The 20,573-nt window shown below is 41.4% G+C and overlaps 1 protein-coding gene across 1 annotated transcript in view; it reads left to right on the top strand.

Moving 5' to 3' along the window:
* The window catches only part of PATJ (PATJ, crumbs cell polarity complex component), a 415,643-nt gene that overhangs the window by 92,176 nt on the left and 302,894 nt on the right, over window positions 1-20,573 (top strand). The window contains exon 17 of the mRNA XM_021715786.1: window positions 17,213-17,426. Within this exon, the coding sequence (XP_021571461.1) occupies window positions 17,213-17,426 (214 nt within the window). The remainder of the gene's footprint in view (window positions 1-17,212; window positions 17,427-20,573) is intronic.

Genomic DNA, 20,573 nt, shown 5'->3' with positions numbered 1-20,573 from the left:
ACCTCAGCCTCCCAAAGGCGCGGGATTACAGGCTGAGCCACCGAGCCCGGCTTGTCTACTATTTTATACTAGGGCAACATTATATAGTCAAGTACAAAACTGTGCTATTTCCAGGATCTATAGTTATGTACTACGAGTTATAATACAGTTTGACTTTAATGATCAAGGCATCGAATAACATGGCCACCAGAATCTGGCTTGCTCTTTCATCTTATTTATTTATTTGTTTGTTTGTTTGTTTATAGCTCTTTGGGTCCGGTTAACCCATGTAAGATATTGGTACTAGGTGACACGCAATCTACAACTAACAGTAGTATCCATAGTCTTGCCGATATATGATATAGTTTACAGTGGAACCAATCACACAGTTGCATTTAAAGGTCACTTTTTGCTTAGTGGAACTTAGGGGAATGGATAAAGGCTACTTTTTGCCCATCCCTGATTCCTATCCACATTTATTTTTCTTAACATCAAAGTACTGTAAGCTCCAGATTTCTTTTCACAGAGGATTTGCGTCCTTTCCCTCTATGGGAAAGTTCTGTGTCCTTTAAATCATTTTAAGCCACTTCATTTGAAAAATGATTCTTCGTGGTGTGTTCATGGAGTGGATTGATTGTGGCTACTGGGGAAATTCTCTCATGGCTTAAATATTGCTTTTCAAGCCTGCAAAGTGGGTGAATGGCGGGAGCCCGCTCCTGGTGTGTGGAGTCTGTGGTGTGCTCAGGGGGAATACTGACTTCCAAAAACCTCAGTGCAGCAAGACGAAAGGCGTCAGGAGACCAGAAGCCACTTAATAAGAGATCAAAGAGGCTGTGTGTATATCAGCTTGAAATCCAGATAGTACAGATCAAAAGCTTGCCTTAGCGAGGCAGCTGCAGGCGAATGAAGTTAGCAGGAGGCCTCAGAGATCTTAAGTCAGGCCCGATGTTGAACTTTGCGGGGATTTCATGGCTCTGGAATACGAATTTGGCCCAAAACCTCATTGTGTCTAATGGGGGCGAAAGAATAACGGGCAAGCGGCAAACGCTTGTCAGCTGGAGGGTGCTTTGGCTTAGGGTAGCTTTCCTTTGAGCAAATGTTTATCCATGACTCATTCTGCTTCATGCTAGAAGGCATTGCCGAGAAGGAGAGAATCCTGAAAGTGATACATCTGCTGTATTACCTTTGGTGAGTATTTCAGAAATGGCCCAACTATAAAGAGTAGTGCTTATAGAATGACCACGGAGAGCTAAACTGTGGGCATAACGGTACTCAGATTTACGGCAGGACCTGGTAATCACATCTATCCAGCGAAGTACTCAAGGTAGTCCAGGAAGTTAGTGAGTGTCAGTCTGTCTGTGCAGTGGTGTCTCCCATGTAATTAAAAACAGAACAGCAACTACCCGAAAAGAAAAAAAAAGGAAGGGTTGATCTAAAGAGGAAATTCAGTCTTCAGAGATGTTTCATCACCCGTCTTCTCCTACCTCTAGATGTGGGTGTGCTTTGAAAGTTCCCTTGATTCTGATGTCAGCATTGAGAACCACAGTGGTAGATGAAAGCTGTAACCCTTCCTAGGGTATGGCAGAACTAGTAAATCAAATTAACAGACAGGTTTTGGGAATCTGTTTTCCTCAAGATGTGGTGATTTCTACTGCTCAGCCCTGGGTGTGGATGGCATTTGGAGCCAAGCAGTGATCTGGAGACCACTTCTTTCCCAGTGAGGGCCAGGAAGTGATGCTGCTTCTTTCTGGTACCAAAGGTCTAATTTGTTAGTGATGTGCCAGAGAGGATTGACTGACTCATCCTTACACACCATATCTAGGCTTGCATGTAGCCCTTCCCTCTGTGTTTTATTTTAATCAGACATTGCATTTCCCAGCATACCACTGTGAACCTATAGTATGGTTAAGAGCACTAGCTTATGGATCAGAAAGGGTCCACCCATCAAGGTTTGCATTCTGGCTATTATATAACACACTGCTGGGACTTTGGCAAGTTGGTTGGTCTTATTTTTGGTTTACTAAAATTGTAATCTCTAAAACAGAAATAATATTTGCCTTATAAAGTCGCACAGTCTAAATAAAATGATACAAAAGATGCTCATGCTCTCCTCGGAACAAAATCACTGTTACTAGTTACTGGAAAATGGGAATAAAGATCATAGTAATGATAATGAACATTTTGTGTTTTTATTGAGTTTGACCCTCACTCAGTCACCCAGGCTAGAGTGCAGTGGCGTGCTCACGGCTACCCCAGCATCAACTTGCTGGGCTCCGGTGATCCTTCCGTCTCAGCCTCCCAAGGAGCTGGAACTACAAGTATGCACTACCATGCCCAGCTAATTTTTGATGTATTGTAGAGACAAGATCTCACCAAGTTGCCCGGGCTGGTCTTGAACTCATGGGCTCAGGCAATCTACTAGCGTCGACCTCCCAAAGTGCTGGGATTACAGGAAGAGCTACCGAGTCCGGCCAATGAAGGTTTTTGAAGATGGAATCTGAGTATAGATTTGCTATGCCTGTTATTCATTCCCACTTTCTAATGATACGAATTAGTATGGAGGATCTAAGGATTTGCGGAGATATGCTCCCTTTAAAGGTCTTCCATATGACAAATGTTTGTTGGGCATCTCCTATGCCAGGTATTATTCTGGAAATCTAACAGTTACAAATTAGACAAAGTCTCTGTGGTCATGGAGTTTCAACTCAATTTGGAGTGAGACAGACAGTGGACAAATAGGCATATATTAAAACGTAATCAAGAGAACAGACTTGAGAACAGCTCTGTACAATACATTATGATTTTAGCCATGGAAGTAAGGCTAAAAGACTCTGGGAATTATTTCTTGCGATCCAAAGAGGCCTCCGAGGGAACTGAGGCCTGCCATGTGGGCAAACAGGGAAAGGACATTCCAGGCCCAGTGGACTTAGTCAGTTAGTCCTGATTCCATGTCTTTATTTTCTTTAGTAACAGGATTGTTCAGTATCTTTCTAAACTTTCAAATTTTACTTCTTTCAATGAAAAATCCTTTGAAAAACTTTGTGTTCTAATTTTTTATTTGGAAAACATGACCGCATGGTAAAGTAGCCAACAACACATACTGCTTATATATTGTGACGTCCCCCTTTCTCATGGCTTCACTATCCGTGGCTTCAGTTACCAATGGTCAACTGTGGCCTGAAAATATTAAGATATTTTGTCAGAAAAAAGGAAGACCATACTCCCATAAATTTTATTATAATATATTGCTATAGTTGTTCCTTTTAAATTATTATTCATTTATTACTGTGCCTAATTTATAACTTAAGCTATATCAACAATATGTATATATAGAAAAAAAGCATAGCATATATGGAGTACTGCCTGTGGTTTTAGATATTCACTGGCAGGGAGTCACTGTACCCTGTGTCAGGCATTATTTATTTATTTATTTATTTTGAGTTGGAGTCTCACTCTGTCGCACAGACTGGAGTGCAGTGGCCGCTCCCGGCCGCCGCAGCCTCCACCTGCTGGGCTCCGGCGATCCTTCCGCCTCAGCCTTCCGAGTAGCCGGAATTACAGGCATGCGCTACCACGCCCGGCTGATTTTTTGATTTTTATTGTAGAGATGAGGTCTCGCTGCCCAGGCGGGTCTCGAACCCACGGGCTCAGGCAATCCACTCACCTCAGCCTCCCAAAGGTGTGGGATTACAGGCTGAGCCACCGAGCCCGGCTCAGGCATTATTTAAAGCACTTTATAGACTGGCATGGTGGCTCACAAGTGTAATCCCATGGGAGGCTGAAGCAAGAGGATTGCTTGAGCCCAGGAGTTTGAGACCAGCCCAGCAACATAGCAAGACCTCATCTCTGCAAAAAATAAAAAAAGTAGCTTCGTGTGGTGGTGTGTGCCTGAGCCCGGAAGGCTGAAGCTTCTATGAGCAGCAGTCATGCCACTGCACTTTGGCCTGAGTGGCAATGTGAGACCTCAACTCAAAAAAATAAAAATGGAAATAAAAAAGGACCCGGCTCAGTGATTCAGCCTGTCATCCTGGCACTTTGGGAGGCTGAGGCGAGTGGATTGCCTGAGCTTGTGGGTTCGAGACCAGCCCGGGCAACTTGGTGAGATCGTGTCTCTACAATAAATAAAAAGAAATTAGCCGGGAGTGGTAGCACATGCCTGTAGTTCCAGCTACTTGGGAGGCTGAGGTAGAAGGATCTCCAGGGCCCAGCACGTCGATACTGGGGTGGCCATGAGTGTGCCACTGCCTCCAGCCTGTGTGATGGAGTGGGACTCCAACTCACACAAAAAAGAAAAGAAAAGAAACAAAAACACTATATATATGTAGTGTGTATATGTGTGTGTGTGTGTGTGTGTGTGTGTGTGTGTGATCAACTGATTTAATCTTCTCTACAACCCTAGGAGGCAAGTCCTGTAACCGCCTACATTTATTTATGAGCAAACTGGTGCAAGAAGTTAAGGAATTTGCTCCTGACCATCCAGTTAGTAAGTGGAACTCAGCTCCTGAGTCTGTGGTTTAGTAGGTGAAGGTACAATCCTCAGTTCAGAAACAACTCCTACTCTTCATAATTGCTGCTCTTCTGAAAGGTGACAGACATTTCTAGTTTATCTTTTCAGAGAGACGGTCTGAGTCTCACTCTGTTACCCAGGTTGGAGTGCGGTGGCAGGGTCATGGCCACCACAGCCTCAACCTGCTGGGCTCAGGTGATCCTTTTGCCTCAGCCTTCCAAGTAGATGGAATGACAGGCACGTGTCACCATACCTAGCTAATTTTTTTTTTTTTTTTTGTAGAGATAAGGTCTTGCTAAGTTGCCCAGGCTGGTCTCAAACCCCTGGACTCAGGTAGTCCTTTTACCTCTGCTTCTCAAAGTGCTGGGATTACAAGTGTGAGCCACTGTACCCGGCCAGATTCTTCTTCTTCTTCTTCTTTTTTTTTTTTAACAGATATGCTAAGGATTTTATTTTAATTTTTTTTATTTTAAAGATGTGGGGGTACCAATTCAGGGTTAGGTATACAAATGTTCATTATGCAGGTACCCTTGTTGATGAAGTGTGCTCCCCTCCCCCCTGGCAGATTCCCACTACTCACCTCACCTCCCCTGCTGGCAGTTTCTCACTACTGTCAATCCTTTTCTTAGAGTATTATGATAATTGTTCTAGGTTCGCTTATGAGTGATAACATGTGATACTCAGTTCTTTGTTTCTGTGATACATCACTCAGTATTATAGACTCTAAGTCCATCCAGGTTGCTGTGAAGTTTGTGCTTTTGTCCTTCTTTATGGCTGTGTAATATTCCATCATGTCAGATTATTCTGGAAGATTTATAATCCTTTGTCTTTGTCCTCCTGCCTGGCCAAAGTTCTTACTAACAAGATCTTTTTTGTTTGTTTATTATCTGAGAGTACAAATTATGTGTGCTTTATCCCTTAGCCTTTTTTCCTATACAATTTCAAAGTAGCCAAATTTTTATTCTATACTTTGTGTGCTATATATCACAGAGCATTCATTGGTTGACCTTCCAAGAATTTAAAACAAAACAAAACCCTGCAGAATCTTTTCTAAAGAATGAAGGGCATCCTGTGACCTTGCTGTGCCCATGGTTGTCAGATTCACCCCCAGCCTAGAGATGACTCCCATCTTTCATTGTCTGCTCAGGGAAAGTGAAGGCTGTTCTGAGCCTTTCTTTGTGCATGTGGGAAGTTAGAGTTATCTGGAAAGCATAGATTCAACCCTATGTTTTCATGTGTTAATATTTAAGTACAACATCATGAATGGTTTTAGCACGTGATAGCACTGTTGGTCTAAGTCATATATGCTCAGTTGAATGTAGAAAGCAGTAAATGGGATGGAAATTATTAACTCCTCAAACCCATGTGTCCTATTAACTTTTTTTCCATCACTATTTTCACAGTAATAATAATAATAACAATCATAATGGCATTTATGAACTGATTATCGTGAACTTACTAAATGCATTACATGCCTTATCTCATTTATTGCTTTTAACAACTCCGTGAAAACTGTACTGTAGTTCTTCTTGTTTACAGATAAGAAATTCAAGTTTCTGCAATTAAACAATTTGACCAATATAACTCAGCTACTGTTTGTGTTTAGGTTGAGAGTGATTTGTTTGGAAAATTAAAATAAATTACAAGATCAGTATTTGAAAAGCTTTTAAGTTTTAAATGTTCATATTTTCCCTGCATTATAATAACTTTCAACTCATGTAATTTCTTTTCTGGAAGATAATGGGGTATTTCTTATTTATAAATTCATTTCCTACAATAAAAATTGTAATAAGATGCACATAACATAAAATTCACCACTTAACTGTTTAAAAACGTACAGTTCAGTAGTGCTAAGTATATTCACCTTTCAACTAATGTAATTTGAATAGTACTTGAGTACAACTCAACATGTCAACAAGATGATGAGGCTTTTAGACAAAGGATGTTTGTGTGGTTTAGTTTTCCTTACAACCAGCAAAAATCCTGGACCAGGAGTGACTGTTAAACATGTAAACAATGACAGCATGACATAAACTTTTCAAGAGAATGAAACATGTAAGGAATATATCTAATATACAAGGAAATATCCAGTGGGAGACTAGAAGGGATAGGAGAAAAGAAGAGTCTTTAAGAAATGGTTTCCATGAGATTCCTGCTTAAATGTTATGGTGCTTAAACTAGGTTTTTAAGGCACTAAGCTTTGTAGAGTGAGATTATGTGCATGCTTATGTATTTTTGTTGTTGTTGTTGTTCTTTAGAATATAGTCTGATCTTTTGGCAAGTTTCTTTGTCCACTTCTCTCCCATTTCACTTTTAATTGCCTTACGCTCTGTGCTTACTGTGCAGCTCAGGGACTGTTTAGTTCTATGTATGATGAGTGGAAAAATCTATTCTTAATGCCTAATAGTATTTAGGAAGTAATAGGACACAAGGAGCCAGGAACCATATCAGTTTAATCTATCTTGAGTGGACTGGATGTATCTTGTGGCCACGTACTTTGAACATGATGGTGTTGTGGTAATTGGTATGATTAGTGTAATATTTTGCTATATTATAAAATAGTTAAAAATGGGGTTAGATTTTAGATAACTTGCTCATTATGCATCAGAATCAATTAGTTATTGTCTTGCATTCACTGTAAATACGTTCATTTCTCTTTCCTAAAAGTAAATGTGTAGCTTATTGGTCAAATCAGGAGAAGCTCTTTTGAAATAATTAATTATATTCCACTGTTGTAAACCAGAACTATTATAGTGATTTTAATTCAGCTAATGGTTCCTGATATGTCTTTGTTGCTATCTTAAAATGGCAAAGGGAAAAGAAAAGGTGTTTTAAGCTACATCTTATAAAAAAAGACACAGGTTGTCATATATATTTTGTTGTTGGCTCGCTTTGTTTTGAAAGTAGAATACCCAGGAAGTTAGTCTTGTGTGTCAGTGGCCTTTTTATGAATTCTCAAAAGATATAATTAGCTAAAATTATACCATATTTGTGACTGTAGTATATATCTTTTTTGTTTCTGATGCAGTGTTTTAAATTAACTTCCTTCTCTCCCTACTTTATTGTGGTTTTGTGAATGTTTTGGTAGAAATTAAGGACAAATTTGACTCAAGCTATGCCGTCATATTTAGTTATAGGATTTTAGAGTTGAGGGAAGGCATCATAACTCATGTGTCCAACTTTCTCATTTTACATTTGAGGAAACTGACTCAGAGAAATGAAGACGATGGTGAAGCTGTACACGGCTAGTTGGGCACCAGACTGGGGCTCATAGCTTGTCTCTTGACTTCTAACCCACATTCACCCTACCATAGTAGGTTAAATGTCTGTCTTCCTTGTCTCCCGTATGTATCTTTGCCTTCCATTTTCTGACAGATATTACAATGTAAATTTTAGCTCACGGCAGCTGTGCGTTAGTGTCTGCAGGTCACTGCTTTCCTTTTTCCTTAAGACGTATGAGTTGCGTGTGTGTGTGTGTGTGTGTGTGTGTGTGTGTGTGTGTGTGTAAAAGAACCTTTCCTCTGCCTCCCTCTGTACCCAGTTTCTTCTTTGACCTACCACAGAATGAAATAGTTGTCTGTTTCCCTTCAAAAATTTATTTAGCTGTTAATTTATTTAGATTTTAACTTAATACTTCTTAGTTCAAACAATAATGGTCACGTTTAAGAGTGTGCTCTTCGAGAATACGTGGCTACTGTTGTTTTCTCTCAGTTGATCATTAAAGAGTTGGAACAATTTGCTTATCAAATATTACATAGCTAACCGTTCAGCTCATCCGGAAATTGCTGTATGTCATCCTTCAAAATTATCTGTGCAACACACCTCCTCTTACTTGAATAAATAAATATTTGTTGAATGAAGCTTTAAAGCCCAGTTCTGTACTGATGTGGACTACAACACTGAATTAATTGGTTGGTAGATTGTTTCCTTATGCTTGTGGAGTCCTTTCTAGATCAGAGTTGATTGAAGTGTTTTGTGAGTTCTTCCTTGGAAACATTTCATCCTTGGTGAAGGACTTCTATAATCCAGCTCTGGTGAACTTTACAATATTGATGTGGGGCACTATACAACACAGCACAGAACTTTAATGACATAAAATTAAGACCCTATGAATTAACCATATTTCCTCTCATGAGTTCAGTAGGCCGATTTTATATTTTAATACACCCATTCCGCATTATCAAAAGTAAAATAATTTATAGACTACATTTTTACCTGAAATAAACTGTGGTCCACCTCTTTGTTATCCTGCTGTGTGGTCTTTAAATTCCTGTCCTATTACTTAATGTTTATAAAAGTTGGAGTGTTATATCCAGAATAGATTTTTAAAAAACGAACCCAAAAGATATTTTTCTATTTTAAATGTTACACTTTGATTTTTGTTTTTCTTTATTGAGATAATACTGCAAAGCATTTAGATATTAAATATCAGAACAGTTCTTGGTGTGTATCACTCCTCTTGTTTTCAGAAATTGCTTTATTTGCCAATTGGTTAAGTGTGGCCACTTTTCTTCTTGTTAATGACTTTTTATTTATTTATTTATTTATTTATTTTTTTGAGTTGGAGTCTCACTCTGTCGCCCAGACTGGAGTGCAGTGGCCGCTCCTGGCCACCGCAGCCTTGACCTGCTGGGCTCTGGTAATCCTTATGGCTCAGCCTTCCAAGTAGCTGGAACTGCAGGCGCGCGCTACCATGCCCAGCTAATTTTTTTTGATTTATTGTAGAGATGAGAGCTCGCCAAATTGCCTATGGGGTCAGGCTAACCACTCACCTCAGCCTCCCAAAGCACGGGATTACAGGCTGAGTCACCAAGCCCAGCTGACTTTTTTTTTTTTAATCAAAGTTTCACTCTGTTGCCCAGTGGTAAGATCACAGCTCACCGCAGCCTCAATCTCCTGGGCTCAGGCGATCCTTCCTCATCATCCTCGGTAGGTGGGACTACAGGTGTGCACCACCACGGTTGGCTAATTTTTAAAAATCTTTTTTGTATAGACAGTGTCTCACTATGTTGCCCTGTTGGGCCTTGAACTTCTGGGCTCAAGCGATCCTCCCACCTTGGCCTCCCAAAGTGCTGGGATTACAGGTGTGAGCCAACTCGCCTGGTCATTGTGCATGACTTCTTTTCCTCTTTATGTCACATTCTCTTCATGCCAGTCCACTGAGTGTGCCATGGTTGCTTGCTTGAATTTATAGTTTAGGTCTTGAAGCAACTCCATGGCTAGCCTCTCCACATCTTCTAGTTGATTATCTTCATATTTCTGCGGAGTTGCCTCCCCCCTCCCCAGGTGATGCCCCTGCATCCTGCTTTGGTTTATGTGAAATCTGGTCCCTTTGATCTTTGGGAATGTACACAAATATTCATATAATACATTTTATAGACACTTCAGAAACTTTGAATCCCATCCATTTGAGCATAATGATTATCACATGTTTGGATTTGTTCATGTAAAGGTGTTCTTATGTTCACCAAATGAATGGATGCTTGAGAAAGTAAGTGTGTGTTAAAATTTGGCAAGCGCATGCATGTTTTACCTGTATGTGGAGACATGCTACACATTCTGTGCTCTCTACCTTTTCATCTGCTGGGTACTGAAATAGAAACCTCAGTGGCCAACTGTGATATTCAAGGAATTCAGTTTTATACTCTTTGGGAAGGTGATAAATATATCTTCTAACATATTTGTCTTCTTTCAACATTCATTCATTTAGCAAATACCTTAAGGTGAGAAGCAGCAGTGTGACTGAAAACACACACTCTGGAATCTACCTGACTGGTTTCACTTCTGGCTCTGCCATGAATTAACTATGTGCTTTGGCTAAGTTATTTAATTCTGCCCTTTCTTTGTTTCCTCATCTGGAAAGTGGTGATGATAATGGTACCTACCTTATGGTGGTATGGAATTAGATAAGATTCTTGCGTAGCAAGAACTCTATGCGTTAACAGTTGTTATTTGACCAGGTGCGGTGGCTCATGCCTATAATCCCAGCACTTTGGGAGGCTAAGGTGAGAGAATTGCCTGAGCCCACGGGTTCGAGACCAGCCTGGGCAACTTGGTGAGACCTCGTCTCTACGATAAATTAAAAAGAAAAAAAATTAACTGGGCATAGTGGTGCATGCCTCTGGTTCCAGCTACTTGGAAGGCTGAAGCAGAAGGATCACCTGAGCTCAGCAGGTCAAGGCTGCAGTGGCCGTGAACATGCCACTGCACTCTAGCCTGGGTGTCAGAGTAAGACTTCAACTCAAAAAAATAAAATAAAAAATAAAGAAAAGAAAAATTAGGAATCCACATGTCTACAATAGCATATGAGTCTAACAGTTATTATTCATACATCATGGGATGTGACTTTTGCTTTTGTGCTTGTAGTCCAGCAAGGAGAGAGAAACCGAATAGATTGTCATTGATTTTTCAGCTACTCTTCGGGCCGTCTGTGTGTCAGGCACTGTGGTAGGCCTACCAAGTGAGTGGATTCCTGAGAAAGTAAACGTATGGGAATAAAGCAACAAATAACCAAACACATGCTTGCTCATGAAGCTTATTTTGTTAGTGGGTAGACAGTTAAGATAATTTCAGCAAAATGTCCAAAGTGTTATAAAAAAGAAAATGCAGCGTACTGTGAGTATGTCTAATGGGAAGACCTAACTAATTCTAGAAGGTCAAACAATAAGGAAAATGTATGATGATGAGTGCTGGAGTTTCCAGAAAGTCTTTTTAGGTTTAGGGGTATCAAGAGTGCTTGGGTCTTCAGGTAGCTAGGGAAGGCTTCTTATTGGAACAGACACTCAGCTGGCTCGGGTGGCAAAGATGAGACAAGTGGCAGTGGGTCAAGGAGCATACCTGGCAGAGGGAGTGGCTTGCATGATGTCATGGAGATGCCATAGCATTTCACAGTGCCTGGTTTTCTGCAGTTCTTGATTGTTGGACTAAGGTGTGGGCACATGGGGGTAGGCCGTGGTTCTTGTGGGAGAGAGAGAGGAGGTGAGGCTGATGGCAGATTGGAAAGCTTTTCCTTCCATAAAGGATAAAGGAGTCAAGACTTTATCCTGAAGGCTGGGGGTCACTGAAGTATTTTAAGTAGAGGAAGAATTATGTTCGCATTTTTTTTTCTTTTTGATTTGGAGTCTCACTCTGTGGCCCAGGCCACTGCAGCCTCGACCTGCTGGGCTCAGGCAATCCTTCCACCTCAGTCTTCCGAGTAACTGGAACTACAGGCATCCGCCACCATCCCCAGCTAATTTTTTATTCATTGTAGAGATGCAGTCTCACCAAGTTGTCCAGGTTGGTCTCGGATCTGTGGGCTCAGGCAATCCTCTCACCTTGGCCTCCCAAAGTGTTGGGATTATAGTTGTGAGCCACCTCACCCGGCCACTTTTTTTTTGTTGTTAAAAATTAGATGATTCTATTATCTCTGTGGAAAGCGGACTGATGTAGGTGAGATTAGAGACAGGTTACAGACATCAGCAAACTGTGGCAGTTGCCTAGACAAGAAATAATGAAAAATTGAACCAAGGTAGTGATCATGGAGATGGAAAGGAAAAATCAGAAGAGCTAGAAGGTCTTAGCAACTCAATGGAAGGGCAAGAGAGAGAGAGAGGTGAATATGTGAGTGTGTGTTGATGCCCCTCAGGGATTATAGGAGAGGAGTCTGTCAGCTTGGATTTCTCCAACATCAAAACGTCCTATGTTTATAATAAATATCAAACGTGAGCATCACTTCAAGGGACCTGAAACATCTATGCATCCCCTTTTCTTCAGTCAGATATGGTGATTTTTTTCTCCTTATCACTTCTTTTCCAGGCAGTTAGATTGATTTCATTCACTTGTTGAAACAGAACAGTTAGGCGGGTCACCAGGACTTCCTAGCTCAATAGTGAGGAGTAGAATTCAAGTCACCTCTCCTGTTTTCCGGTATAGAATTCGGGTAAAAGTTTGCTGTTTTTGATTATAGAAATTTGATGATATTTTTGAGAGGTGTAGAGAACAACTCTCACAAATAACTGGGTTGAAACACACATATGGGACACTGTTAGAACGCGCATAATAATAGAAACCTTTTGGATAAAGAGAACAAAATGCTTTCCGAAGAGAATGACTCACACAGTAGATGTGTCTTGTGTTCTATGACTGGTCTATAGTGCCCTCTATTGGCTATTTAATCTAAAGCAACATCTTGGTTCTTAAACACAATGTTCCTTGCAGTGTTATTTACCAAGAGTATTAGAGGCTTAAAAATTATGATAAAAGGTGATAAAAAACTAACGGGGACTTAAAAATATATACTTGGAGGTGCTCACTTTGGTAGCACATATGCTAAAATTGGAACGCCACAGAGAGGATCAGCATGGTCTCCATGTGAGGATGACCTTCATATTCGTGAGAGTTCCATATTTTTACAGAAATGCTTGGGAGGGCCTAGAGGTTAGGTAGGGGTCTTCAGGAACATTTTTTTTGAGTTGGAGTCGCTCTCTGTCGCCCAGGCAGGAGTGCAGTGGCACACTCACAGCCACCGCAACCTCGACCTGCTAGGCTTGGGTGATCCTTCAGGTTCAGCCTTCCAAGTAGCTGGAACCACAGGCATGCGCCACCATGCCCAGCTAATGTTTTTTGTTTGTTTGTTTGTTTGTTTTGAGTTGGAGTCTCACTCTGTTGCCCAGACTGGAGTGCAGTGGCTGCTCCCGGCCACCGCAGCCTCGACTTGCTGGGGCTCCGGTGATCCTTCCGCCTCAGCCTTCCAAGTAGCTGGAACTACAGGTGCGCGCTACCATGCCCGGCTAATTATTTGATTTATTGTAGAGAGGAGGTCTCGCCAAGTTGCTCAGGCGGGTCTTGAACCTGCGGATTCAGGCAGTTCACTCACCTCAGCCTCCCAAAGTGCAGGATTTCCAGGCTGAGCCACCAAGCCCAGCTTTAATGTTTTGATTAATTGTAGAGATGAGGTCTCACCACATTGCCCAGACTGGTCTCGACCCCATGGGCTCATGCAATCCTCGCACCTCGACCTCCCAAAGTGCTAGGATTACAGGCGTGAGCCACCGCACCTGGCTTCAGGAAAATCTTTACAACTTTTTGTTTGATAGAACATACATATGATATTGTAGACTTATTTTCGGAAAATAGACCTTTGTGATGAGAAGCCGTCTGAGTGAGGCTGGGTTTGAGCATATTATGCAGCAAAGCCCCAAGAATAGCAGTCATCCTGGAAGGCAGGCGCAGTGGCCATGTCTCCATATAGCGGCTGCTGCCTGTGATGGCCGTGAAGGGAAATGAGTGTTTCTCATCAAAGCCATTTCAGTCGGCCGTGTGGGAAATCACACAGTCAGAAAGGTCATCGCAGAAAATGAAGTAGCTGCTGGGCACAATGGCTCACACCTGTAATCCCAGCCCTTTGGGAGGCCCAGGCCGGAGGATTGCTTGAGCTTATTAGTTCGAGACCAACCTGGCCAGCATAGCAAACCTTTATCTGTACAGAAAAAGTTAAAAAAAAATTAGCTGGTCATGGTGGTACATGCCTGTAGTCCCAGCTGCATGGGAGCCCGAGCTGGAAGAATTGCCTGATCCCAGGAAGTTAAGGCTGCAGTGAGCCGTGATTGTGCCTCTGCACTCCAGTCTGGGCAGCAGAATGAGACTTCTGACTCAAAAAAAAAAAAGAAGGAAAATGAAGTCATGCTTATGTATAAGGGGGCATCTTCAGCAGTGGGTGGTTTGTTCCTCCCGAGACAAATAAGCTGCTTTGGGCTGCCCTCTGGGAAAAGAGGTGGTAGATTAGATTTGCTGTCTAAAATAACTAGAGGTCTCAGCCTGGATAAGCGTGAGTAAGCACGCACACCTTTCACGAGTCTGTGGTCTAAACAACACTGTGCTTTGTGTAAATAAATGCTCACCTTGACTTTCCTGCAATAAGGGAAATCTATTAGTCTTTCAAGGGTAGAACTATGTCCATTTTTGCTCCTGGTGAATCTTCCTGTGGAATGTTTCTCATTACCATCTGAATGGGCTACATTTTGAAAACCCATTCGCCTTTCTGGGTTAAAAAATAACTTTTTTATCCAGTGTTCTATGAAATTGCAGAGATTGTTCACAACCAACTTAGCGGAGTCACTTATTTGCTTTTGGTGTATTTTATTGTCGCCGTTTTCTCTAAGAAACTTTAGTAATTATTAATATGAAGTAATGCTAGCTGCTTGCCATGTGTTGCGTGAGAGGAATAAGCTGTTATGTGTTTTCCCTTCCCCCCCAATAAAAAAGCCTTTCATCAAAAACTGACATCCTAAATGAAGGACATAATTGTACAGCTTATTTATTAGCATGTCAAACTCAAAATGTAATGGTTTCATATTTCAGAATGAAAAGTGTGTTGTGATTCATGGTTGCCAGTGACAAAGAAGCCAGCTCTTTTCCGTGACTGTGCCGATGGCCTGCTGAGACACCACTGTGCTTGTTGGTTTTCTCCCGCTCTCTTCCTATGCAATAGCTCCCTCTACTTGAAAATATTGGTGTAATTATACTTCAGCACTGTGTACTTTATTAGCGAGTTGCCATGACCATTTTTGACTTTTAATCTTCTTCCCAAATGCCTGATGTTAGTCATCAGCGTGTGTAAGAAAATCGCCCGGGGTCTCTTGACTTGGGGTGAGAAGGCAAGGTTAGTTGAGAAAAGCAAGACCAGTTAGGTTTGAAGGCATTCTTCGAGGAATTAGCTATGTAGCCTTTGTTGATTTAAATATGGTATATTTGGTTAAAATTCCACGCGGTTCTTTGAAAATGAACCCTGATGTCTGAAACGCAGAGGCACGGAAAACTAGATCAGAAAACTTCAAAAGCACCACCAGCCACTTCAGACAGACATAGCCTAGGACTTGGCAAATCCCCACTTTGTTAATTCCAAAGTTTTAGAATTCTAACTTAAAACCTGGCAGTTTTACTCTGCTTTCTCTGGAATGGTTTAATAGAAGCTAGCGGGGTAGAATCTCATGTTACCATCTCTTGTCTTCATGGAACAGCATGTGTGTAATGAAACAATGGGAACAACATAGAGGAAACAGATGAAATGCTGCCGGGGTTTGGGATTTCATTCTTTTTTCTCTCCCTTGCTAGGTTTGGAGTTTAGTAAGAGTGCCATATACCTCCGCCGGGAAGCCAAATTAAGAGATTCTAGTCAACCCTGAAATTTCCGTGTGAATCTTTCTTTCTTCTCTGTTCACAACTCTTTGTTTCTAGTTTCTTCTGACCATTATTATGATGTGCAGCAAACTACAGAGTGTGGTGGTCAAGAGTAAGGGCTCACAAGCTAGACCACCTGGTTGAATCCTGGCTTTGCCACCTAATGAGCTGGTTGATATTGGCTAGTTTCCTTCACTTTCTGGGTCTCAGTTTCCTCATCTGTAAAATACAGTCAATATTTACCTATGTCCTGGAGTTGTTATAAGAATTTGATAAATTAATAATGATTGCCAAGCCCGACACATGTAAGTGCTATGTATTAGTTTGTTAGATAAAATAAAAAACAATAGTGGGTTATAAGTTGGTTTCTTTAACCAAATATTTTCATTGAATGTCAATGTTCTCTTCCATGCTTAATTACGGGAAATGCACGAGAGAGGTTTGTACACTGGTTTTGTTCGTGAATTCATACTTATTTTCTGTGTTGTAAAATAGTTCTGACATAAAGGCACCGTATCATAATTTTACATTATGTTATTTTTGAATAGGCTTTTAAAATTTATTTTATTTTTTTGAGTTGCAGTCTCACTCTGTCGCCCAGGCTGGAGTGTAGTGGCATGCTCACGGCCACCGCAGCCTCAACCTGCTGGGCTCTGGCGATCCTTCCGCCTCAGCCTCCCAAGCAGATGGAACTACAGACACGTGCCACCATGCCCGGCTAATTTTTTGATTTATTGTAGAGACGAGGTCACACCAAGTGGCCCAGGTGGGTCTCGAACCCCTGGACACAGGCGATCCTCTCGCCTCAGCTTCCAAAGTGCTGGGATTAAAGGCATGAGCCACCACGCCCAGCCCGAATATGCTTTTTTTAGATGCAGTGGAATATTTCATGACTGTCATTCACTTCCAGGGCTTTATAGGGGGATTCTGTATTGGTGAATGCATAAGAATGGAGTATCATTTCCCGCATTATATTCATGATTATATTCAAGCTTTTCCTGGAGCTTCTTAAATGACCCAAGAGGAGTAATACATGAACTTGTCTTTGTCACTTGTAGGACTGTGCTTGAGAATGTCTGATCATCTTGCCCAACTCACTGTTTCTAGACCTCTCAGGGTCCAACAAAATGTCATCACCAAAAATTTTTTTAAAAGTAACAAAAAACTGTATGTATTGAGTACTCAGACATACAACTGAAATTGTTGAGATTATATCTTCACCTTGATACAAACTGATATTTGTGTGGAGAGTGATTTTTTTTTAATTAAAAAATTTTTTTTTAGAGACAAGGTCTTGCTGTTTTGCCCAGGCTAGTCTCAAACTCCTGAGCTTAAGCAATCCTCCCATCTCCCCCTCCTCAGTAGCTGGGATTACAGATGGATGCCACTGTGCTCAGCTTGACTGATATTTTAATTTATTTTTGCCTGTTTGGAAGAATATCACTAGAATGCCGGACACATGAAGCAACTAGTCAAATGAGATTTATGAGTCAACATAGGTTGTCTTATGGCTGCATATTTATTTTCAAGGAATTGACTGATCTTTCTTCTTTGCTTGATTTGTAGGATCCTTTAGATCCCGCAAGATCAGTGATTGTGATCCGCTCCCTGGTCGCAGATAGCATAGCTGAAAGAAGTGGAGAACTCTTACCTGGAGATCGCCTGATCTCTGTCAACGAGTACTGTTTGGACAACAGCACCCTTGCTGAAGCTGTGAAAGTGTTGAAGGCTGTGCCGCCAGGCACAGTCCACCTTGGCATCTGTAAGCCTTTGGGGGTAAGTGTTGAGTTTTGTGAACACAGGAAGTGATAAGAGTGCAACAGTTTAGAACGTGGATTTTGGAGACATGTATGCCTGGCCTTGAATCTGTATTCCACTGCTTGCAATCTGTGTGATCTCAGACAGGTTTCTTAGAGTTCTTGACTTACTGAATCAGAAAAAAAAATGCTATTTCCTCCATAGTGTTTTGGGGGTTAAAGAAGATCATATATGTTAAGTACATTGCACATGATTACAGAAACGCTAGCTGTTCATGTTCCTAGTCTTACTGCTACCACTTCCACTATGATGTTCATCTTCGTGCTGTTAAGTTTGCATTGCATTCCTTCTGTGTAAATGACAGTAAGTATTTCCCTATTGTAACTTTCCCTTGGGAATCATGTTGAGATGATATGATAAGTTGAAATCCGGGTAACCATATTGTTTCAACCACACAGCAGTGAGATCTTTTTTTTTTATTTTTTTATTTTGAGTTGGAGTCTCACTCTGTCGCCCAGACTGGAGTGCAGCAGCACACTCCCGGCCATTGCAGCCTTGACCTGCTGGGCTCCGCCAATCCTTCCACCTCAGCCTTTCAAGTAGCCGGAACTATAGGCGTGTGCTACCATGCCTGGCTAATTTTTGATTTTTTATAGAGATGAGGTCTTGCCAAGTAGGTCTCGAAACCACGGGCTCAGGCAATCCACTCGCCTTGGCCTCCCAAAATGCTGGTATTACAGGCTGAGCCACCATGCTGGGACAGCAGTGAGATCTTAATATGCTTTTCTGACCATCAGAGTGCCTCGGAACTCCTAGCGTCTGGAACCCCTGTGTGGTCAAGCCATCTTGAAGTTGTCCTAGTGTTTTTTTGAGTTGGAGTCTCACTCTTGTCGCCCAGGCTGGAGTGCAATGGCATGGCTCATGGAAGCCTCGACCTGCTGGACTTAGGTGATCCTTCCACCTCAGCCTTCCAAGTAGCTGGAACTACAGACACATGCCACCATACCTGGCTGGTTTTTTGTGATTTCATGTAGAGACGAGGTCTCACCAAGTTGCCCAGGCTAGTCTTGAACTCCCCAGGCTCAGGCAATCCTCTCACCTCGGCCTCCCAAAGTGCTGGGATGACAGGCCAAGCCACCATGTCCAGCCTGTCCTATTGTTTCATTAGGTTAGATTAGGTTACTATTTATTACTGAAGGTACATTCCTGCTAGGGTGTTTTTGAGGTCTCCAATGTAAATATATATATATATATATATATATACTTGTGATAATAATCTTCAACCAGTTATAAAATATTATTGAGTGCTTACTGAGTGTCGTTCCTTTAAGCCTTTTACGTATATTAGCTAATTTAATCCTCACAGCAACTCTTGGAGGTAGTCCTCTTGTGACCTTCAGTGCAGATGAATCAAGCAAACACAGAATTGAGTAACTTATTCAAGGTCATATAACTAGTAAGGGGCAGAGTTGTAACTTGAACTCAGCAGGGCACCTTCATGTCCTGTGCTGTTAGTTGCAGTGCTCTATATTTCTATCTTATTATGTTGTGACTTGTTTGGTTTGTAAGCAGCTCATCTGAAATAGGTAGCATGGGGATAATAGATTATTGTTCTGAATTTCACAAAACCTGGGCTGGGCTCTGTTTCTAGCTTTGCTAAGAGTCAGTCCAGTGAGTTTCAAGCTTAAAGACATGTAACATATATATTAATAAGAATCACCTGGGAGATGGTTAAAATACAGTGCCCCAGATTCCACGCCTAAAGATGTCTAATATGCTGCTTATGAATCCATCTCTTAAATGAGTCATGTATGTCATTCTAATGCAGAATTTTGCACTTGGGGAACACTGTATTAGTAATTTGATCAATAGGCAAGCCACTTTCCTTCTCTGACCCCGTTCTTTCATTTCTGAAGAGATTGGAAAAGACTAGAGAACTCAAGGTAATTCTTAACTCTAAATTTCTTTTATTCTATGACATTTTAACATAACACTTGAATAACATACTATAAGTTTTCATGCACACATAAATGGATGGGTAGATATAGATAGATCTATACATATATAGATAGATTTGTGTATTAAATGGTATTTTTGCATTGGAAAACCACAATGTGGCCTTCATGTATTACTTTTTCATTCTTCATATATTAATCAGAAAAATGCCTATGTTTTATATCTACCAGACACTTTATTTTTTTGAGTTGAAGTCTCCGTCGCTCAGGCTGGAGTGCAGTGACACGCTTTTGGTCACCGCAGCCTTGAACCTCTGGGTTCAGGTGATCTTTCCACCTCAGCCTTCCAAGTAACTGAAACTACAGACACGAGCCACCATGCCCAGCTACTTTTTTTTTTTTTAACTTATTGTAGAGATGAAGTCTTGCCAAGTTGTCCAGGCCGGTCTTGAACCAGTGGGCTCAGACAATCCTCTCACCTCGGCTTCCCAAAGTGCTGGGATTATAGGCGTGAGCCACCACACCCAGCCCCAGACTTTTAAATGTTTCAAAATGGAATATAGCACATAGCTAAATTAAGTTCTTGACTTTTTGTGTATTCGACGTGGGTGTTGCTATAGACAACAGATGTACTGTGAGGTGCTTGATTCAAGGAGGGGAAAATTATTAATATTTTTATTCGACCTCATCTTGTTAGTACTTGCATTTTAGGTTGTTGTAGGAACTTGGTCTAGACTTTCTCTGATGATTATTTGCCAGAGGAGTGTGGCTGCATGGAGGCGTCCCAAACTATCTATGCTCTGTAACACTTAAGCACTACAATCTTTACCTTGAAGTTTTAGGAAGTCTTAGGAAGTGTAAAAACAAATGGGACTTAATACCAATTGAGTGTGGATTCTTATACTATTTCTGGTGGAGGGATCCTGGAGCATTACTCTGAGAGTGTTTTAGACATAATAATTGTGGAGTGGAACCTTGCCCAGGCTTCCCTCGGTAAGTCCAAGGCTGCCAGAATACTTGGGAGCCGGAGGCCAGTAGAAGGATTGCAAGAAAGGTCAATTTCAAGACTTTTTTAATTTTTACTTTTCACCACTAAGTAACCCTCCCTAAACACCTGGGTTCTTTTGGCAAAGCTGGACATGAGATATGAATAGGGATTCAAGGAACCAGGCATGAATCTTCTCTGAGGTGTCTCTCCCTCCCTCCCTTTCCCT

The sequence above is a fragment of the Carlito syrichta genome, unplaced genomic scaffold (genome assembly GCF_000164805.1).
Source record: "Carlito syrichta isolate Samal-C Ts95f unplaced genomic scaffold, Tarsius_syrichta-2.0.1 Scaffold307669, whole genome shotgun sequence".
NCBI classification, from domain to species: Eukaryota; Metazoa; Chordata; class Mammalia; order Primates; family Tarsiidae; genus Carlito; species Carlito syrichta.
The sequence above is the reverse complement of the archived record's forward strand: the minus strand, read 5'-3'. Positions and strand labels throughout refer to the sequence as shown.